Genomic DNA, 16352 nt, shown 5'->3' on the forward strand with positions numbered 1-16352 from the left:
GCCATGTGGGATCTTCCAAACTGCCAGGCAGCAACAGGCTGCCTGAGAGACAGGAGACTGGGTCAAGGGAACAAAGGCTTGTTGGAAGAAACTACTTCACAGTTACAGGGGAAAAAAATAAAAATAAAAAAGAGGTGAGGGCTAAATTATCTAACAGAGAGTCCATATAAAAATTGACTCTACCTTCCATTTACTCTGCACAAGGTATGTGTGCTCACCTACCTGATCACAGCACAGTATTTCACTCAAATGGTTCTCGTATCTGAGCATGGACACATGGTGCTTTCGTACTTGGAAAGGGTAAATCCCCCAGAAATTTAAATCTGACTCTGTCTCTCTCTGTATCTATCCACACGTATGTTTCCCATGAATGCTTGCCTAAAGGGATATTGTTAATGCTCTGTGTTTTGTCTCTGTACAGAACTCCATTTCCCAGGAATGCTTGAGACGTGCTCTGCTGATACACTGTAGGGAAAAACTACGCAAGCAAAACTATTCTCTGCATAAAGAGAAAAAGCCAAAGTAAATGAAATACCAGTTAACTAAACTTCCTAGAAACATTTCCTTTCCTTTAAAAAAGGTGGCAGTGAGCTATACCGGAAGGCAGTTATTTTCATTTGAGCTCCAGGGAGTGAAAGTAGGTCATCCAGGCTGACAGACCTAGAAATTAGGAATCTCTGCTTGTGACTGCAGAGATTAGGAGATGTTGTTCAAACAGGAAAAGCAATGAATTGCTCTCACCATTAATCAATGGACTTCATTCCAAACAGTGGGATCCCATCAGCTCCCTCCTCCCCGTCCATCAGTCCCCCTAGGAAAGGCATGAGGGTTTCTCTCACAAGGCCAATTTCTTTTTAACTTAGAGCTGGCTTTGGCACAGATTTCCTGTTGATATGGAAACACCAGTTTGAATAAGTGCTGCACACACCACAACAAATAAGAGGGGTTTTGTGCCTCTCTCTGACTAAATATTCCAGCTGACCATATTCATTCAGAGCTGTTTTTTATCCCTATACACAAACCCTTTGAAGCTGGAGATAACACCAGGTCAGCAAACTCCCCGTATATATTATTTATTTTGCGTGTGCTGTTTCATCAGCTCAGCAATAACAGGTCCCAATAAAACAGATTTTCTTTAACTGTTCCTTTTATTTCACATCTTGAGCATTAAAAATTTTCTGGTGCTTCAGCCATTTGGAGCTGCCAAGGACATTTGAACAAAGCACGACTGAAGGATTTCTCACAGGACAAGAAACAGAAGCGGTACCAGTACTAGGAGCAGCGCACCATCCCCAGCTTCCTACGGTCCACTTACACTATAGCAATAAAGGGGCTCATAAAGGCTGTGCTTTGAGTCTTCTAAATAACTTTTGTTCACAGATAAACCTCTGAGCTAAAAATAGGCTTTTTTTTTTTTTTTTTTTTTTTCCCCAAAAAAGCTAACTGATAAAGCCATGCCCTAACCCCGTGAACAACAAACTGTGTCCTGTGCAGATACCATGAAAACCTTGTCCTCCCCAACAGGTTGTTTGAATGGAGAAGACATGTTCCTTGAGCTGTGGGAAGACGTGGGAGTTGAGATTAGAGCTATGCCCTGCTTCCCACACAACTATAAGCACGATGTCTGACCTCCCTTGCCTCACAACAGAGGAGCGAGCCCTTGATCCAGCTGCAGGCACCGTGTGGTTTGAGAAGTCTCACATGGGATAAGCGAAGTGAAATTCAAAGGTACGTTGCCAAGTGAGAGCTCATCCCAAAACACAGCTTAAGCAATACTAAATATAAGCACGGCCATTAATATTTCCATGGATTAATCATGTGGGGATGCCTTTTATAAACATTCTCCTGAAGTGCTTGTGACTCGGACACTGCAGCTACAGCCCGTGTGTGGGAACATAGTTTGCAACTGTCTAGAAAGCTAAAAACTGCATGGAAAATTGTATCTGTAGGTGTACTGAAAATTAGAGAGAGGGAAAAGGAGCGCCAGCAAAATCCCCAGGTAGCGCAGGGCAAGCAGACAGCGTCAGCTCTACCAGCAGAGGAACAGTGCAGTTGAATGTATGGGGACTAAAACCAGGGACAGGACAGACCAGGACAGAAACTTAACTTTCTTGTCATGGCTGGCAAAGGTGCCATCAGGCTGACAGATACCTGCTGTCACTGCTTCACAAGTGTCACTGACAAAGCAAAGGCTAGTATAGATCTGAGCAAAGAGGTTCCACAAAGGAATGCACGCACTTGGCAGCAAGGAAAATCAGGAGCACGAAGTCAACGTGCCAGATCTAGCCATTATCCATACGTAGAAGTTTTTTCAGTGTAGCCACATCAGTCGTCTGGTGGAGAAAAAAAAAAATAGAAAATCTTGTGGTGTACACAGCTCTCACAGCTCGCAGCAGCAGAAGGACCACTTGGCACCAAGATGGGTCATCCAGCTCGGTGGCTTCAGCCAGCACAGGCTTTGGGACTGCGATGTGGACTTGCCAGTATGGCATAATTGCACTGGCAACCTTTGGAAGTGCAGACAGGGCTCTAATAAAATCAGACAGGAGCGCAGGATGCCACCAGCAACAAAGAGAAGGCAGTGAGGTCTGGGATGTCTCTGTGCAGGCCATCACCTGGTCCTGCTGGTAGGATTTAACTGTCACAGCTGCACAGCCCTTTTGCTCTTTACCCTCACTTTGAGACCCCCGTTTGACAAATGGCCATTCACAAGCTGGCAGGAGTTCAGACATGAAGTGGCTGAGAGACATAAGTATATTGGAACAGCTTATTTGCATCAAATGCAGAAGATGTGTAACTTGGCTAACATGCATCTAAGACTGCAGAAGCATTGAGGAGTAAACGTGACCCTTTCTAACTACAGTTGCTTTAACAATCTAAGGCAGGAGGACAAACCCAAGCATGATTTTTAAGGTGTATTTGCAGTACACCTGTCCCTTTTTCTGCACTAGGCTAGTACAAACTTCCCCACCTACTGGACCAGTTACTATTGAGCACACAATGGCAGGAAAGATGCCAGTATGCAGCCAGCCCAACACAAGCAAGCCATTAAAACGTACGTACATGTGTATATTCTCTCTCATCTTCCTTCAGGTTTGCTGGATAGCCCAAGAGAAGCACCTCCTTCTTCTAGACCTGTCTCTAGTGTGGACCAGATTAGGGTAAACCACAGGTTTTACTTGTTGACAGTCCAAGAAACCTTCCTTTTGATTTTGAATTTGGTATTGGTATTATTCAACATAGTGTTAGTGAAAGACTTCTAGAAATAGCTCAACCTTCCGAAGCTGGAGGCAGTCTCCTGCCAGAAGTACTGGTCTTTCAGGTGCCTCTCCAGTCACACTGCTGTACCTGGCAACAGAGCCTGGGAGAGAACAGGAAGCTGAGGCAGTGGTGTTTTAATTGGAAACCAGAAAAGAAATTGTCCAAAAGTCCTGCTGCCTCCGCTTGTCTATCTAGCTGCAAATGACCAGCACATTAACTGCAGAAAACAGCTCATAAAATAAGACAAATGAAGGCAAATCACTTCTCCACACTGCTACCTCAAAAAGAAGTGTTCTGCCAATACAAATACAATGAAACAGAACACACCACCTCTTCCTTAATTATCTTTATAAACTGCCAAAACATCAAGCAATTCCAAAACAAAAACATGATAAAACAGCAAAATCAAAATTCAGTGCCCTTTATTGAAGCTACTTATCATTAGAGCAATTTGAGTCGGGGCCCTGGCGTCTTCTGTAAGATGCTCAGGATGCTGAACCAGTCTCTTTTGCAATCTAAATGAAATACAGTACAATGAATCAAGTCGTCATTCTCATGGCAGAGAGGAGCCGGTTCATGCAAATTATCTAACTTCAATATTCATAAATAATACCCTGCTAACCACACATAGCTGTCTGGGTGCTTAGCACCGCTGACAGATAGGAGATTGGCAGCAGGAATGAATCAAGCCTTTTGTTTAGCTCCAGGGCAAGCTTCCCACATGCTCTGGAGGAGGAAAGGGAAGAGTTCCTTTGGAGCTCTCCCTTTTTTTTTTCCTGTTGTTACACCTCCTGAAACACAGCATGTTTACCAAGTGGCATTAAAAATGGGAATAAAAGCCTTCTTCCCCTCATCGCTTCTGTTCCCTGTAAACCTCCCTGTTTTGTCTTGTAGAGAGATGATTAAACATCCTGTCAGGGCTTTTTATCCTACGAGCTCAACTGGGGACTTGCCTGGCAAAAGCTTTGTATTACTTTGGTGATCGTCAACAGATCCCAATGCCCTGAAATAACAGTGTAAGACTAAATCAAGACTGAACGTGCCCCAGAGAAAATACTTATACTTCTGCTCTACCTGAAATTATGGCTTGCTGCTGCCTGTGGATGCCACTGTACAGTCTGTTCTATGCAAGTGGCCAGAAAAGGTGAGCTGAGTGGTCTGGTGAAAGTTGAAAATGAATTAATGGGGACAGTGCTGTGCTCTACCAGAGGAAAATAGTTATTTCCCCCTACAGTTGCAGCTCAGCCTTTTCCCATGGCTCACCTGTGACAAGGCAAAGAATCAGAGGCAGAAAGAGAGAAGCAAAAAGATCCAAGAAACCAGGACACAATGAGTGAGAGCCTGATGTTTTCCACAGTTCAGGCATGGTTCAAAGAAGCTTGGTTTGATCCTACCCCACCACACTGACCACACAGCCGTTACAGGGAAGTTTTGATGTCCACACACTATGTTGCCATTGGCTGTTACTGACTCTGCACTACCAAAATAGACAATAAAATATTGTCATAATTAATAGCCCTTTCCCCAAACCATCAGTTGTGACCGCCAGTGTATGAAGAGTAACCAGGAGATGGAGTGGAGGTAGGAAGCATTGTGTTTTGTCTCATAGACGTGTGCAATCTGTATCAATATGATCGACGTAGCTTTCGTGACAAGGCAACACATACTTGAAGATTTTCTGCAAACTCTGCATTTTGGTAACTAGCCCCTTCTTTTGTTGTCTCAGCTTTAAAATCATTTACTTTCCATAAATTTAAGGGGGGAAAAAAGCATACTATGGCATTTTAAATGGTGCAGACACCTACCTTACAAATAACCCAGGGCTTTATTACTTTGAGATTTCTATATCATTTTATGACCTTATAGTCTTACTCTGACGGCAGTGTTATTTCATCTAGTCTGAAGTATATAAAACAGCATTACATAAAGCAGGTGAAAAAGTTCAAGCTCCATTTTTCATGAAGCAATCTCTCCTTTGATAAGGTTTCTAATCTTAATTGCTTTTCACATGTCCATAAACGCTTCATGTCAGAGGGGAAAGAGAGAATAAACAGACATTTAAGCTACGGTAATATTTTTTTGTTGTTTAGTGAATAATAGTACATTGAAATGGATTTCAGAGAACAAGATGGCAGTAACTATTAGTGCAACGATCTTAAAATTATCAAAGAATAAACCAACTGCACAGGTCTGAAGTACTGCAGCAGAGTAGCAGGGTCAGCTATAGAGTGCTGGGTTTGTACATTCAACCACAATTCCAAGAAGCGCTTCCCCAGCACTGACAGTTGTGCTGCTGTCCTGTCAGATGCTGCAAGGAGCAGATCTGGAGGAAAGTTACTGCTATAACAATGCTGTCACAAAATTACAGGTGCCAGCACCAGGCATACATGGAGAGCGTGTAAGTAGCAGAGGTCACAGGTCTAAAATAGAAGCAACTAACATAATGAAGAACTGCCTTTTATATATCTTATAATATTTTTATATATTTTAATAACGATTATATATATAATATTTTTATATATTATATAATAATGGGAAACTGCAGTCCCCCCACATTCTCTTACTTTCCAATAGAGAAATGACTTGTGCTCTTTAAGTGTACACAAACTGTTGTCTCTGGGGACAGACTATGTACAAAACTTTCTCCTTTCAGGCTAAGAGATCTGCAGACAGCCAGCTGTGTCCACCAGAGAACGCTTACAATGGCATCTGTAAGAAAGGTTCGGCATTAGCATGACTGAGCTCATGCTGCTGGTTTCAAAGCAAACAGCAATGCCAATGGTGAACCCTTTGGAAGCACCCATCTGTAAGTAAAGCCTACATCCCTGCTCCTTTGCTGCCTTTCAGCCAAGGAGCCACTTCCCCCTTCCTCTAGCTGATGGCTCTTTGCCCTGGCACTTGGGGAACAGGCAGCGCTTGCTCGGCCGATCCTTTGGAACGAGCCTGAGCATCCTTTCCTGACTCCAGCCTTTTCCAAGAGGGATCTTAAGTTCATTTTCTTTGCCTCTGACAACAGCTTAATGGTTACCCAGTAAGGAAGATTAACTGAAAAGTGTATTAAGACAGCAAAGGGTATGAGAAAAACAAAACAAAAACAAGATCAAAGTAAATCCAAAGTAAGCATAAAACAGTCCCTTCCCTAAGGGCAGAGGAACCAACGTCACAAAGCTTAATACAGGTAAACCTGAGTGCTATGTAGGATTTTAATAAAATCTTATCTCTTGTTATTACCAGTTCCTGTACTCATGTCAGTGAGTCTTGAAACCACTGTAAATATTTTCTAATGTGCCTCTTTCCAGTGCTGCCAGTCTTCAAACTTATCTTTGCACTCTGTGAGCAGGCCACAGAGCTGGGCAGGGCACCAAAACAGGTCCAGCATCTGTGTAGCGAAGCAAAGCCCGGCTCCTCATTATAGAGATTTCAGTCATAGGAAAGCTGATGGTTATTGTCTTCTCTCACTTCCCTCAGTCACTTATTACTCCTCTGACCCTGAAGCACAGCAGTCCAACTGCCACTACCTCCACCATGTACTTGCCTTTAAACGCTGGCATTTGATTTCCTCACAAGGATTCTGCAGGGCAGGACAAAACGGGCTCATGCAAACCTCAGGGAAGGCATCCCTCAGGGAGAATTCTCTAAAACATCTTCAAGGAAAACCCAAATATCGTCCATTGCTTTCTAGTACACTCCACTGCCACGTCCTCAGCCATATCCCAGGCAGTTTTAACACTTCTCCATCTTGCTGTGACAGATGCAGCTACCTGCAATAGATGCTGCCATGGCATGGGCTCACTAAGTCACGCATGCTTGTCTTAGCTCAAGTCTCTTAACAAAGCTGTCTGTGTTCGCAGAGCTTCTTCTCCACATAGTAAGGCAATTGTGCAAGAGGTAACCAGCCCACCTGAAACTTCATTTGATTCTGCAATCCCAGCTCCCCACACGGATTGAAAAATAGGCTCAGGAGACCACACTTGACAGCTGGCGCCTCAGAGAAGTGTTTGTGTTTAGAAGAATCAGTCTTGGGCTTTTGCTTTTGTAGCTGAGGTCCTGCCCACTTACTGCCCCTTAACTGGACTGTCTTAAAAAGCAACATTAAAAAAGCCATCTGAAAGCAGCATTGCCCAGTGACCACACTGAAGCACTGCTGCCAATAGTAGGCCAGCTCCTAGAGGAGAGAGGTGGCCAAGCGTATTAGATAACATGCTAACACATTCTGCTCTTCTGCAGAGAGCTTCCTCCCTCCTAGAGGGTCCTCTTCTGACCTTTTCCAGGCTTGTTTTGTTCACTCTAATCTCAAAGTCTACTCTTGGAAATCCTCAGTTGTTAGAAACATAGAGTTGAACTCAATGATTCAGTACTTAAAGTAGTCACATCCCCACTTTGTAAACTCAGTGTTTATGGTAAAATTCACATAACCAGCACTCTGTCATAACCCCACTCAAGCTGGCAGTTGGGTAACAGGACTTTCCTGAAGGTACTGAAAGGTAAGGCTACTTCTAAGTGCTACTGCTGCTTCTAGGTAGGAGAGAGTCCTGAACCTACTGGCAGGAGCTAGCAGGGCTCTACAGGGCAAGAGCTGTTCTAAGGTATGCTCCACTGTCCCCTCTCTGTGTAGTCACATGTGGCAATCACAAAACCCACTCTGCCAAACTAAATAAAGGGAGAGCTGGAGGTCATGATCTAATTGCAAAGCACTTGCCACCAGCTTTTCTCCATACAGGGAGCAAGGGAGAAAGAAGGAAAAAATCTGAGGAGCACATTTTGCAGTTTGAAGAGAGAGCATCCAGAACCCTCTGCTTTGATTTTACCTTAGGTAGCTACTTTGATTTTACCTTACCTGCTCCGTAAGAACCTATTGAAACAGATAAAGGAAGTATTCTGGTTATAATGTCACTACTGTTAATTGTACCATTCCAATTAGCATTAAAGGTTACAAAACTGAAAGTAAGGATCCAGGTAGGCAGAAAAATTACTGATGTTATCTAAAAATTTGTTCAAAGCCTCTTTTCCTTTAAAACAAACACACGCAATACTCTCCTTTATATTTGCAAAAACAGTGATTGATCAAAGAGCTCAGATCCCAATCCTGCTCTGAGCAACTGTTAGAAACTAACTTCAACCTGTCGCAGTTTAAAGACAAGCTGGCCTCTGATACACACACATATACACAAATAAATAGAAAATGGCATAGCCTCTTTCTTTAGCAGACTCATATCTCACTGGATGGCCTCAATAACTGTCAGGCTTCCAGATGGGATACCAAGATAATGAAAGCCAGTCACTCTGCTGTCAAGGCAAGAAAATCTGTTCTCTTTCCAGCTCCTGTTGTCATAACACCATGAATTATTCCCTCATGGCTGTACAGCATGCTAAGTTCTGCTCCAGAAACTTGCCAGGCATCATCAGAGTTTTGCAGACTTTATCAAGACAGGAGTTTCAGTCAATCAGTAATGAAAATTGAGGTCTGAGGTGATCTATCAGGCCAGCTTCAACAAGCATACAGTACAAGGGTTCCACTGTGCAAAGTTCATCAGCAGGACACAGGCTAATTAACTAAACAGCTTTTTGGAACTAGTTAGTTTAAAAGTAACGGTTTTCACTGTAAACAGTCAAGTATTATCTATTCTGAAAGTTAAAACTTTGGAGCACACTTCCAAATTGGATTTATTAACAGAACTCAGTAGGAGCCCAACCAAGACATCTATTTTTATACTCAATTCTACACAAAAAGTCTATTATCTGCATGTGTCCACAGACATTTCAGCAGGAGGGACAATTGAGGCTGTTCGTAGCACTGAAATCTAAGAAGCCTGCTGCTAAGTTCAGACCTAGTTTTCTGCTACTCTGTCTGTAAGACCCCAATTACAGTGTGATTAAAAATGCAAAACAGCAGTCCTTCCAATGAAAAAGCTATTTTACAATTGTACTCTTTCCCTGTGTGAGAGGGGATACTGAAAAACAGTAGTCCTGGAGGGATACAATAATGAAAACATATTGTGGAGTAAAAAAAATATAAACAATGCCACTGTATGGTACTACTTTGAATGAATGTGGTCAATGCAAAACACACGGCACCCTTTTTCTTTCCACCGAAGTGCTTTCTGTATATTGAAGGAGGTACTAGAGGAGGATTTTTGTATTGCACTATTATATAAATTCTGCACATTTAGTATTATGAGGCTTTTTGTCTTACTAGCCATTTCTTCCTTTTACATGGATTTTTCACATAACATATGGAAAGGTTATATATATGTGTATATATATATATATATATATATATATATAAATAACTGGAAGTAACAGTAGCATAAATCACATGCCAGAAGAGGAAGAAAAGACAGGATGACTGGACTGAAGAATAGCTGAGTCCTAGCTAGAGTCCTTCTCAGCTGGCCTGTATATATTGTCATCCAAATAGTTTTCCAAAGTAACTGTCATTTGTATTCAGAATAACCATGGGACTAGAGCACTGAAAAACACAGGAAAAAGATTCTCCAAAAGAAATAATCATGCTTTTAGAATAACCCACTTTTTAAACAAGACAAATTTTGCACAGAGACCTTATCCGGACACCAGTTTTCTAAGAGTTCAAATTTTCTAACTCTTTACCCCTCAGACACTTACACTCTCAGTAAGGATGAGAACACACACAAAAGAAAGCCCAATGATTAACCATAAACACTACCCATTCTAAGAAATTAGTCAAATGCAGTTCTGCAGGTACAAAGGCCAATTATAACTTTATTTTCCATCTGCATTTTGAAGCTGTTCTTCCACACTTACCTTTTTTAGCAGGGTTGCATTTCTGAAGTGATGCAACACATCCTATTACACCAGCCACTGTAGTAGGGACACATCCCCTTAAACACTCCTAATCTACCCTGTGTCCCATGTGAATACATGCCTGAATGCTGTATGATCATAGCTACTGTGCTGTGTGACATGAGACCCTTGCTGAAACCCCTGAAGACCCTCTTTTCAGCAAGAAGACGACCAGACAGACATCAAGATCTGGAGGTCATCCATTCCTTTCTCATGGAGATCAGCAGGATGTCAGACAGCTTCCGTACATGGTGCCACTTGCTTCAAACCTTGCAAGAGTTTAACCTCCTTATTTCAGGGACTGATGCTTCAGAAGTGGAGGATCCAGTCAGTGGACCCAGAAATACTTGACTCACCTTGCTCGACTTCTCCTTCTTCAGCTTTCCGGTACAGAGTCTCTTTCCCCAACACCCGGCTCCTAACCACACACCAAGTGAAGTCTGAATCTGAAGCTTACCTGATCTTTCTCAGGCTTGTCAGAGATGTCATTCAGACTGGTGGAAGTCAGATTTCTGTGAGTCATGGCTGGACTGCCTGTAAGAACAATGTCAATACCAATTAAAGCACCTGTTTCAATCCAGTCAGAAGAACACAGAGGCTCAGGCTACAGCAACACCTTTCCTTGCACAAGGGAAGTCGATGTGGGCAATTTAAGACCCTGACAGGCTGCTTTCTGTAACTTCACGTGGCACATGGGATAAAAAGATGCTAAATCCTTCTGTTCCTAGGACAGCAGAAATCTCTTAGGACTTCCCAAAATCCCTGTCTCAGGGTGGGAAGCAGAGCAGCAAATCACTGCTGGGATGGATGCAACTCGGTCATCCCATCACAAACCCATCCCTCAACAGATCAGTGAAACCCTCATGGTCACTCCTCCCTACCAAGCCCTTGCTGTAGCTCACCTACTTAAGTACCATCTGCCCCATGCTACTCAGCATCCGAGACTTCAGGATGCAGCTCACACAGTGAGGAAGGTTGGCAGCTCTTGGTCTTTTGAAACAGCCAAAAACTAAAATCTACCTTTCCCCAAGTGACCATGTTAACTAAACTTAAGAACCTTAAAGGTTTTACTGTTTAAAACTGTGTGTGCACCAAAATGAAAGCCAAAAAGTCCCCAGTTCCTGACGCCAGCAGAGTGGTGAGACTTCTCTCTCTCTCTAGAGGGAGAGAAAAGTTCCAGAGACCAAGAGCTAAAATATTTAACCTCCACTTCTCTTTCAGAGACTAACTGCTCATCTGTAAGCCTGACACGATGTCAGCTGAGCTAGTCAGGAACTGTTTGCTCTTTTACAGACCATTTTCATGCTGCATCTTATGTTCTCAAGGACTAGCAAAACCTAAGAAAACAGTCCTAAAGTTCTTGCAAAAAAACAACCCTACCATGATTTGAGTGCCACTAAAAGTCTTAAAACTGAAGAAACACAGAAATAGCAATAATCACGTAAGAAGAAAAATCATCAAAGGGCAAAGAAGAAATTTCTGGAATGGGCACAATATCCCAGCAGTCAGCGTGTTTGGTTGGTTGGTTTTGTTTTTTAATTGTTCTGAAATTTTTCACCCGTCTTTTCCACTCTCACACCACAAGCAAATCAACAGGAGCCATTATCACAGAGTTTCTGATCGTGAACAGAACTGGAAGGACAGAAAACACTCAGAAAGAAATGACATGGAGGTATTTCTCATATTCTGAGGTATCTCTGGTTTAGGGTATGGTTTCAGACAATGTTCATTGAAGTTATGGTTCTATATTCGTAATAAAATGAAAGTCCAGCCTTGCAGTGTTCATCAACTCCCACCGAAAACAAGCTCTGTAATAAATCTGCATACCAAGAAAAAAAATAATAAAAAAATAATAAAAAAGAAATTAAAAAACAAGTAGTAAGTAAAAGGTCTGGACTTCCAGAGCTGTGTTTTCTTTACAACATATTCAATGTATATGGAGGCAGACTTATGGGCATTCTTTCTTTTGAGCCACTTTGAATCACAGTACAGCTGCTGCGTGTTATTGCCACAACCGGGGATGACAACACAGCAAAAGAAGAACACAAGTGCATGTCATAAAAGGAGGATCCTGGCTTCTTCTTCTTCCTGCTGTTACTGCCAGCCAGGTTTAAGACCCCACCTATGTCTACAAAGTTTTTACAAGTGTGTTTACTCATCAAGTGAGAAATGCCACTTGTAAGACTGGTTTAAGCTACATATATTAGTAACCATTCTCCTAATTAATTATTAGCAAGCCAGACTTAGAAATGTTTACAATGTTTGATTGACTGTTTGATATGAATCTGTAGGCAGGAGATAAGCACATAAATAAAACAGGGAAAAAGTGCTCAAACTTGTTCATGTATATTGCGTCTGTTACATGGAATAGACACTACTTGGTGTTTCTAAAAAGGTGTTTGTAACACCTTCTGTGATATGAATATTTAATAAACATGTGGTAAAAAGCAAAGATGGAAAATATAATCAAAATAAAGCAAGATTCTTGGAAACCTGAAGCCCATTATTGAAACCAAGGTCTCCTTTTTTTTTTTTTTTTTTTTTTTTTTATGGTGCAATTAATTATCTGTGAAAGGTTGCTCAGATACTGCCAACTCTGGGAAATCTTTGACAAGTACATAAATGTACCTATAAATTAAAATGAAAGATTGAAGCTCTATACAGAGATACACTCATGGCTGTTTTGCAAATCTGAGCCAATAAAATCAATTAAAGAAACAGGGAAGCACTTTCTTTAAAATGTGAAAACTAGTTCACACTGATAATTGGTCTCATGCAGTTCAGTGAGTCAAAGCAAAGTTCCTATCAGCCCACTTATGTGCTACCAAGTGACAGAAATTAAACACCAAAGCGTTCAGCAGAGTTAAACAGATCTGGAGCAGTTCAGAGACCTACTGAGAAGGTCTTATTCACAGTCTGCTCTCAGAACTGCGTATCCCACACTGCCCACCTGCACAAGGCCAATTCAGGAGAGCTGTTCCTCTGCGGATGGAGAGATGGTGTTGCAGAGATCAATTCCCTCTTCCAGTCTTACCATGAGACCTTTGAATCCTGGCAAGGTTAATGCCTCCAGCTGAGAAGGAACTAAGTATGGCTTCCAAAAAGCTTTTTGGAAGTGCAGAAAATATTGATGATTTTATTTTTTTGCATTTTTTTAGTGTGGTTTTAGTGCATTTTATTTGGAAGAGCTGCACTACATAACCATAGAGAAAGGCATCTGCTGAAGCATTCTCTTCATTTTCTGCATACTGCTTTGGTGGTTTTCCAAAGTTCTAGGTCCAATTCTGGAATAAACAGACTAAAATGAGAGTCCACAGCTTTCATAGCTGATCATTTTCTGGATTATAACATTTGTTTCCCTTTTTATTATTCATCCAGGACTGAACATTCCTTAGGAGATAATTACCCTTCTTGCTAGAGGAAGTGGCTAATGACTATCACCTCTTGCTAGTAGCCTCTTTCTGCTTCTCAAATGCCAATTACCCTTTCTCTGAATTTCCCAACATGATCAACATAGCCACAAGAAACTCACAGCAGCTCTTCTCAAGGCATACTTTTCTTGAGGTTTTCCATTTTTTTTCCAAACCTGGACAGACAAATGTGCCAAAGAAAACCATTGCATCTTCTCTGCTTGTACATATTGATTTAATAAAGATACTGCCTTTCCCTACAAACACAGCCTTGCAAATACTCTTAAGCCATCACTGCTACAGCTGTAACTGCCACTACAAGGCCGAGCAAGGACAAGTGTTCGGAGCCCAGAAGTGAGGGCACAGACTAAATGCTGTACAAGAAGCACAAACCTCTGTGATGGAGGTGTCTCAAGAAACTCCTTTTGGATGAAGTGTCCCCCTCCTGCCCTTAAGACCCTAGCTGGAAATTCAGCACTGCTCTGATACTTTCTCTAAGGAAACTGCTCGTATGCTAGCACTCTCTTTTCAGTTAAAGTGCCTACCAGGCAGAAGGACCTGGGCCTGAGAAGAAAGCCAGCCTGCACCTGCGCTTCTTTCTGAGTTAATCCCAGGAGCAGCTGTGAGCACATTACCCATAACTTCAGCTTCTTGGCAAAACATGCAGACCTTATTCACTCCCTTTCTCAATTGTCAGACTGGCCTTGCATTAAAAGATCTGAGTACCAAAACTTTAAAAGATACTCTTTGTTCTTTGGAGGTAGAAAGTGTCTCATAATCCCAGCTTAAACAGAGCTCTCAGGGTAACATGATTCATATCTCCATCTCTTTGCAACAAAAATTCAGACAGCCAAAACCTCTTGAGCATGCAATATGACTCTTTTTCCCTAAAATTTGGTGTCTGTGCGTATCATCCTTTGAAGATGCTTTACTAGGTCCTGAAGTTCAGATTACTCCCACTCAGTACTGACTTGGACGATCTCTGGAACACAGATTGGAAACCACAAACATCACCTTCAATCCGCTTTGCTGACCTAAGAAACCTGACCGTGCCCCAGCTTGCATTTGGAAGTTTTCCCCAAATCCCTGAATGTATCCTGACTGCCAAGCAAAGTAAGAGAAAAGTTTTTCTCTTGTAATTTTTCTCACTGTAAGAGAAAAGTGCTACTACAAATGCACAATGAGGAGTGTACAAACCTGTATCAAAAGCCATTTGGCTTTGTGGACATCACTGTTCAAATTCGTACAGCCTAAATCCCTTCCAACTCACGTTCCTAATGGATGCTCAGATATTTGGGGCTTCCTGTGACACAGTAACGTCTGCAGTAAATCTAGCAACATCACTTCTGAGAGAGACTTAAAAAAGAGGGGGACCTTAAAAACTTGGAGTCCTCGGCCAAGTAGCTTCCCTGAACAGAGCAGAATATGGGAGCAGAAGGAAGCAACAAGCCTATCAGCCTGCAGACTCTAGTGCCCCGAACAAACCAGTGAAATGAAAGGTTTCCGCTGCTGAGACCTCAGCCAAAGACTTTGGCACATGATGTTCACCCTTACACAGTTTGCTAAGGGTAATTTCCTGATTCAGGCCTCATTTATATAGCTGTCTCTCCAGCAAAGGCAATGCAAGCCTCTCCTTGGCTGTGCTCAGTGAAGTGCAAAAAGCGGTGCAAAAAGTAAGGCAATCAGTCCAAACCCCTCTGTGTTACTGCCTCATTCTACTAATAGGCTTGGTAGTCATCCTTCACAGTCAATATCCTGAAATCCAGATTTCTACAGATTGCTGTGGCTACAAAGAACATCTCTGCGTCATCGGTGCAGTAAGTTGTGCCTTCCTGTGGGAACAGCACACTCCTCTGTGATCAGCAAGGCTCCTGATGAGTAATATTTTACAAAGGATAAAAAGAGAAAAGCCAGGCCTGACAAAAGCCGAGCTCATCACAGGGAGACAAAGCTGGTGGCGCCTGCGAGCTGTGTGACAAAGGGAACCTATTTTTGTCTTTAATTTGTATGGAAATTAAAATATTTAAGCTTGTTGCATTTATAGTGTTGCACTGACTGCAAAATTCATGAAACCCTTTTAACAGCCAAAGCATACTTCAATAAACGTATGAAATTTTGCTAGATGGGTTAGGAGAGAGACCACTGCCTGAACGGGAGTGCAGGCTGACCTACCTGTTCCAGCACAGATGGGAAACGCAAGAGAAAAAAGCAAAATAGTGAAAAAAGAGCACAGAATGGGGACAGTGGGAGTAAATGGACAGACAGAGCAGCAGCCATTCCACCAGGAATGGGCTTCCAGTCTCCCCAGTGTTAATACAGCAGCAAGCATTAAGACACCAACGAGTAGAAGTTTCCCGTTGCTCTTCCTCGGATCTCCCCAGCAGAGTGCAGTAGCCCAGCCCGCTCCCCTGTCCCCCTGCCCCAACTTACTGAGCCATCCCACGCTGGGGCTGCGCTGCACTCGGATTTCATCATCCAGCGTGCGTGTCGCTAGGCAGGGCACGGAGCTCTCAAGTGGGCTGCGTGCTTTTGTGTTGCAAGCAGGAGACAGTAGCAGCAGCAGAGAGGAGGAAGAGAGCAAAGTTGAAAAGTCGAAGGGAAAAAAAAAAAAGAAAGTAAAGCTCAAGCAATTGCACAAGCAAGCGAGTTAGGTGACAGTGTTCGAACATTCGCAGTTTTAAGTGCATCTTTCTGCATAGTTCAGTGACCAAAGGTGTGAGTCTACTTATTAGGAGCACAGGTCTCGCCTGTTGGTAGCTCTTGAACCAGTGTTACATCCCTGGTGTCTAAAATTCAAGCATCTTAGAAGCAGATTTCAAGCAAGTGGGTAAGGCAGCTGCGATTCGAGTTGTGCTGAGC

The 16352-nt window shown here is 42.5% G+C and overlaps 1 protein-coding gene across 5 annotated transcripts in view; it reads right to left on the bottom strand.

The window, feature by feature from the left end:
* The window catches only part of SLC4A4 (solute carrier family 4 member 4), a 230640-nt gene that overhangs the window by 68365 nt on the left and 145923 nt on the right, over positions 1-16352 (bottom strand). For all 5 annotated transcript variants that reach the window (XM_032186495.1, XM_032186498.1, XM_032186494.1 and 2 more), the window contains exon 7: positions 10541-10617. In XM_032186495.1, coding sequence (XP_032042386.1) covers positions 10541-10617 — 77 coding nt within the window. The remainder of the gene's footprint in view (positions 1-10540; positions 10618-16352) is intronic.

Source organism: Aythya fuligula, chromosome 4 (genome assembly GCF_009819795.1).
Source record: "Aythya fuligula isolate bAytFul2 chromosome 4, bAytFul2.pri, whole genome shotgun sequence".
In the NCBI taxonomy this organism is placed as follows: Eukaryota; Metazoa; Chordata; class Aves; order Anseriformes; family Anatidae; genus Aythya; species Aythya fuligula.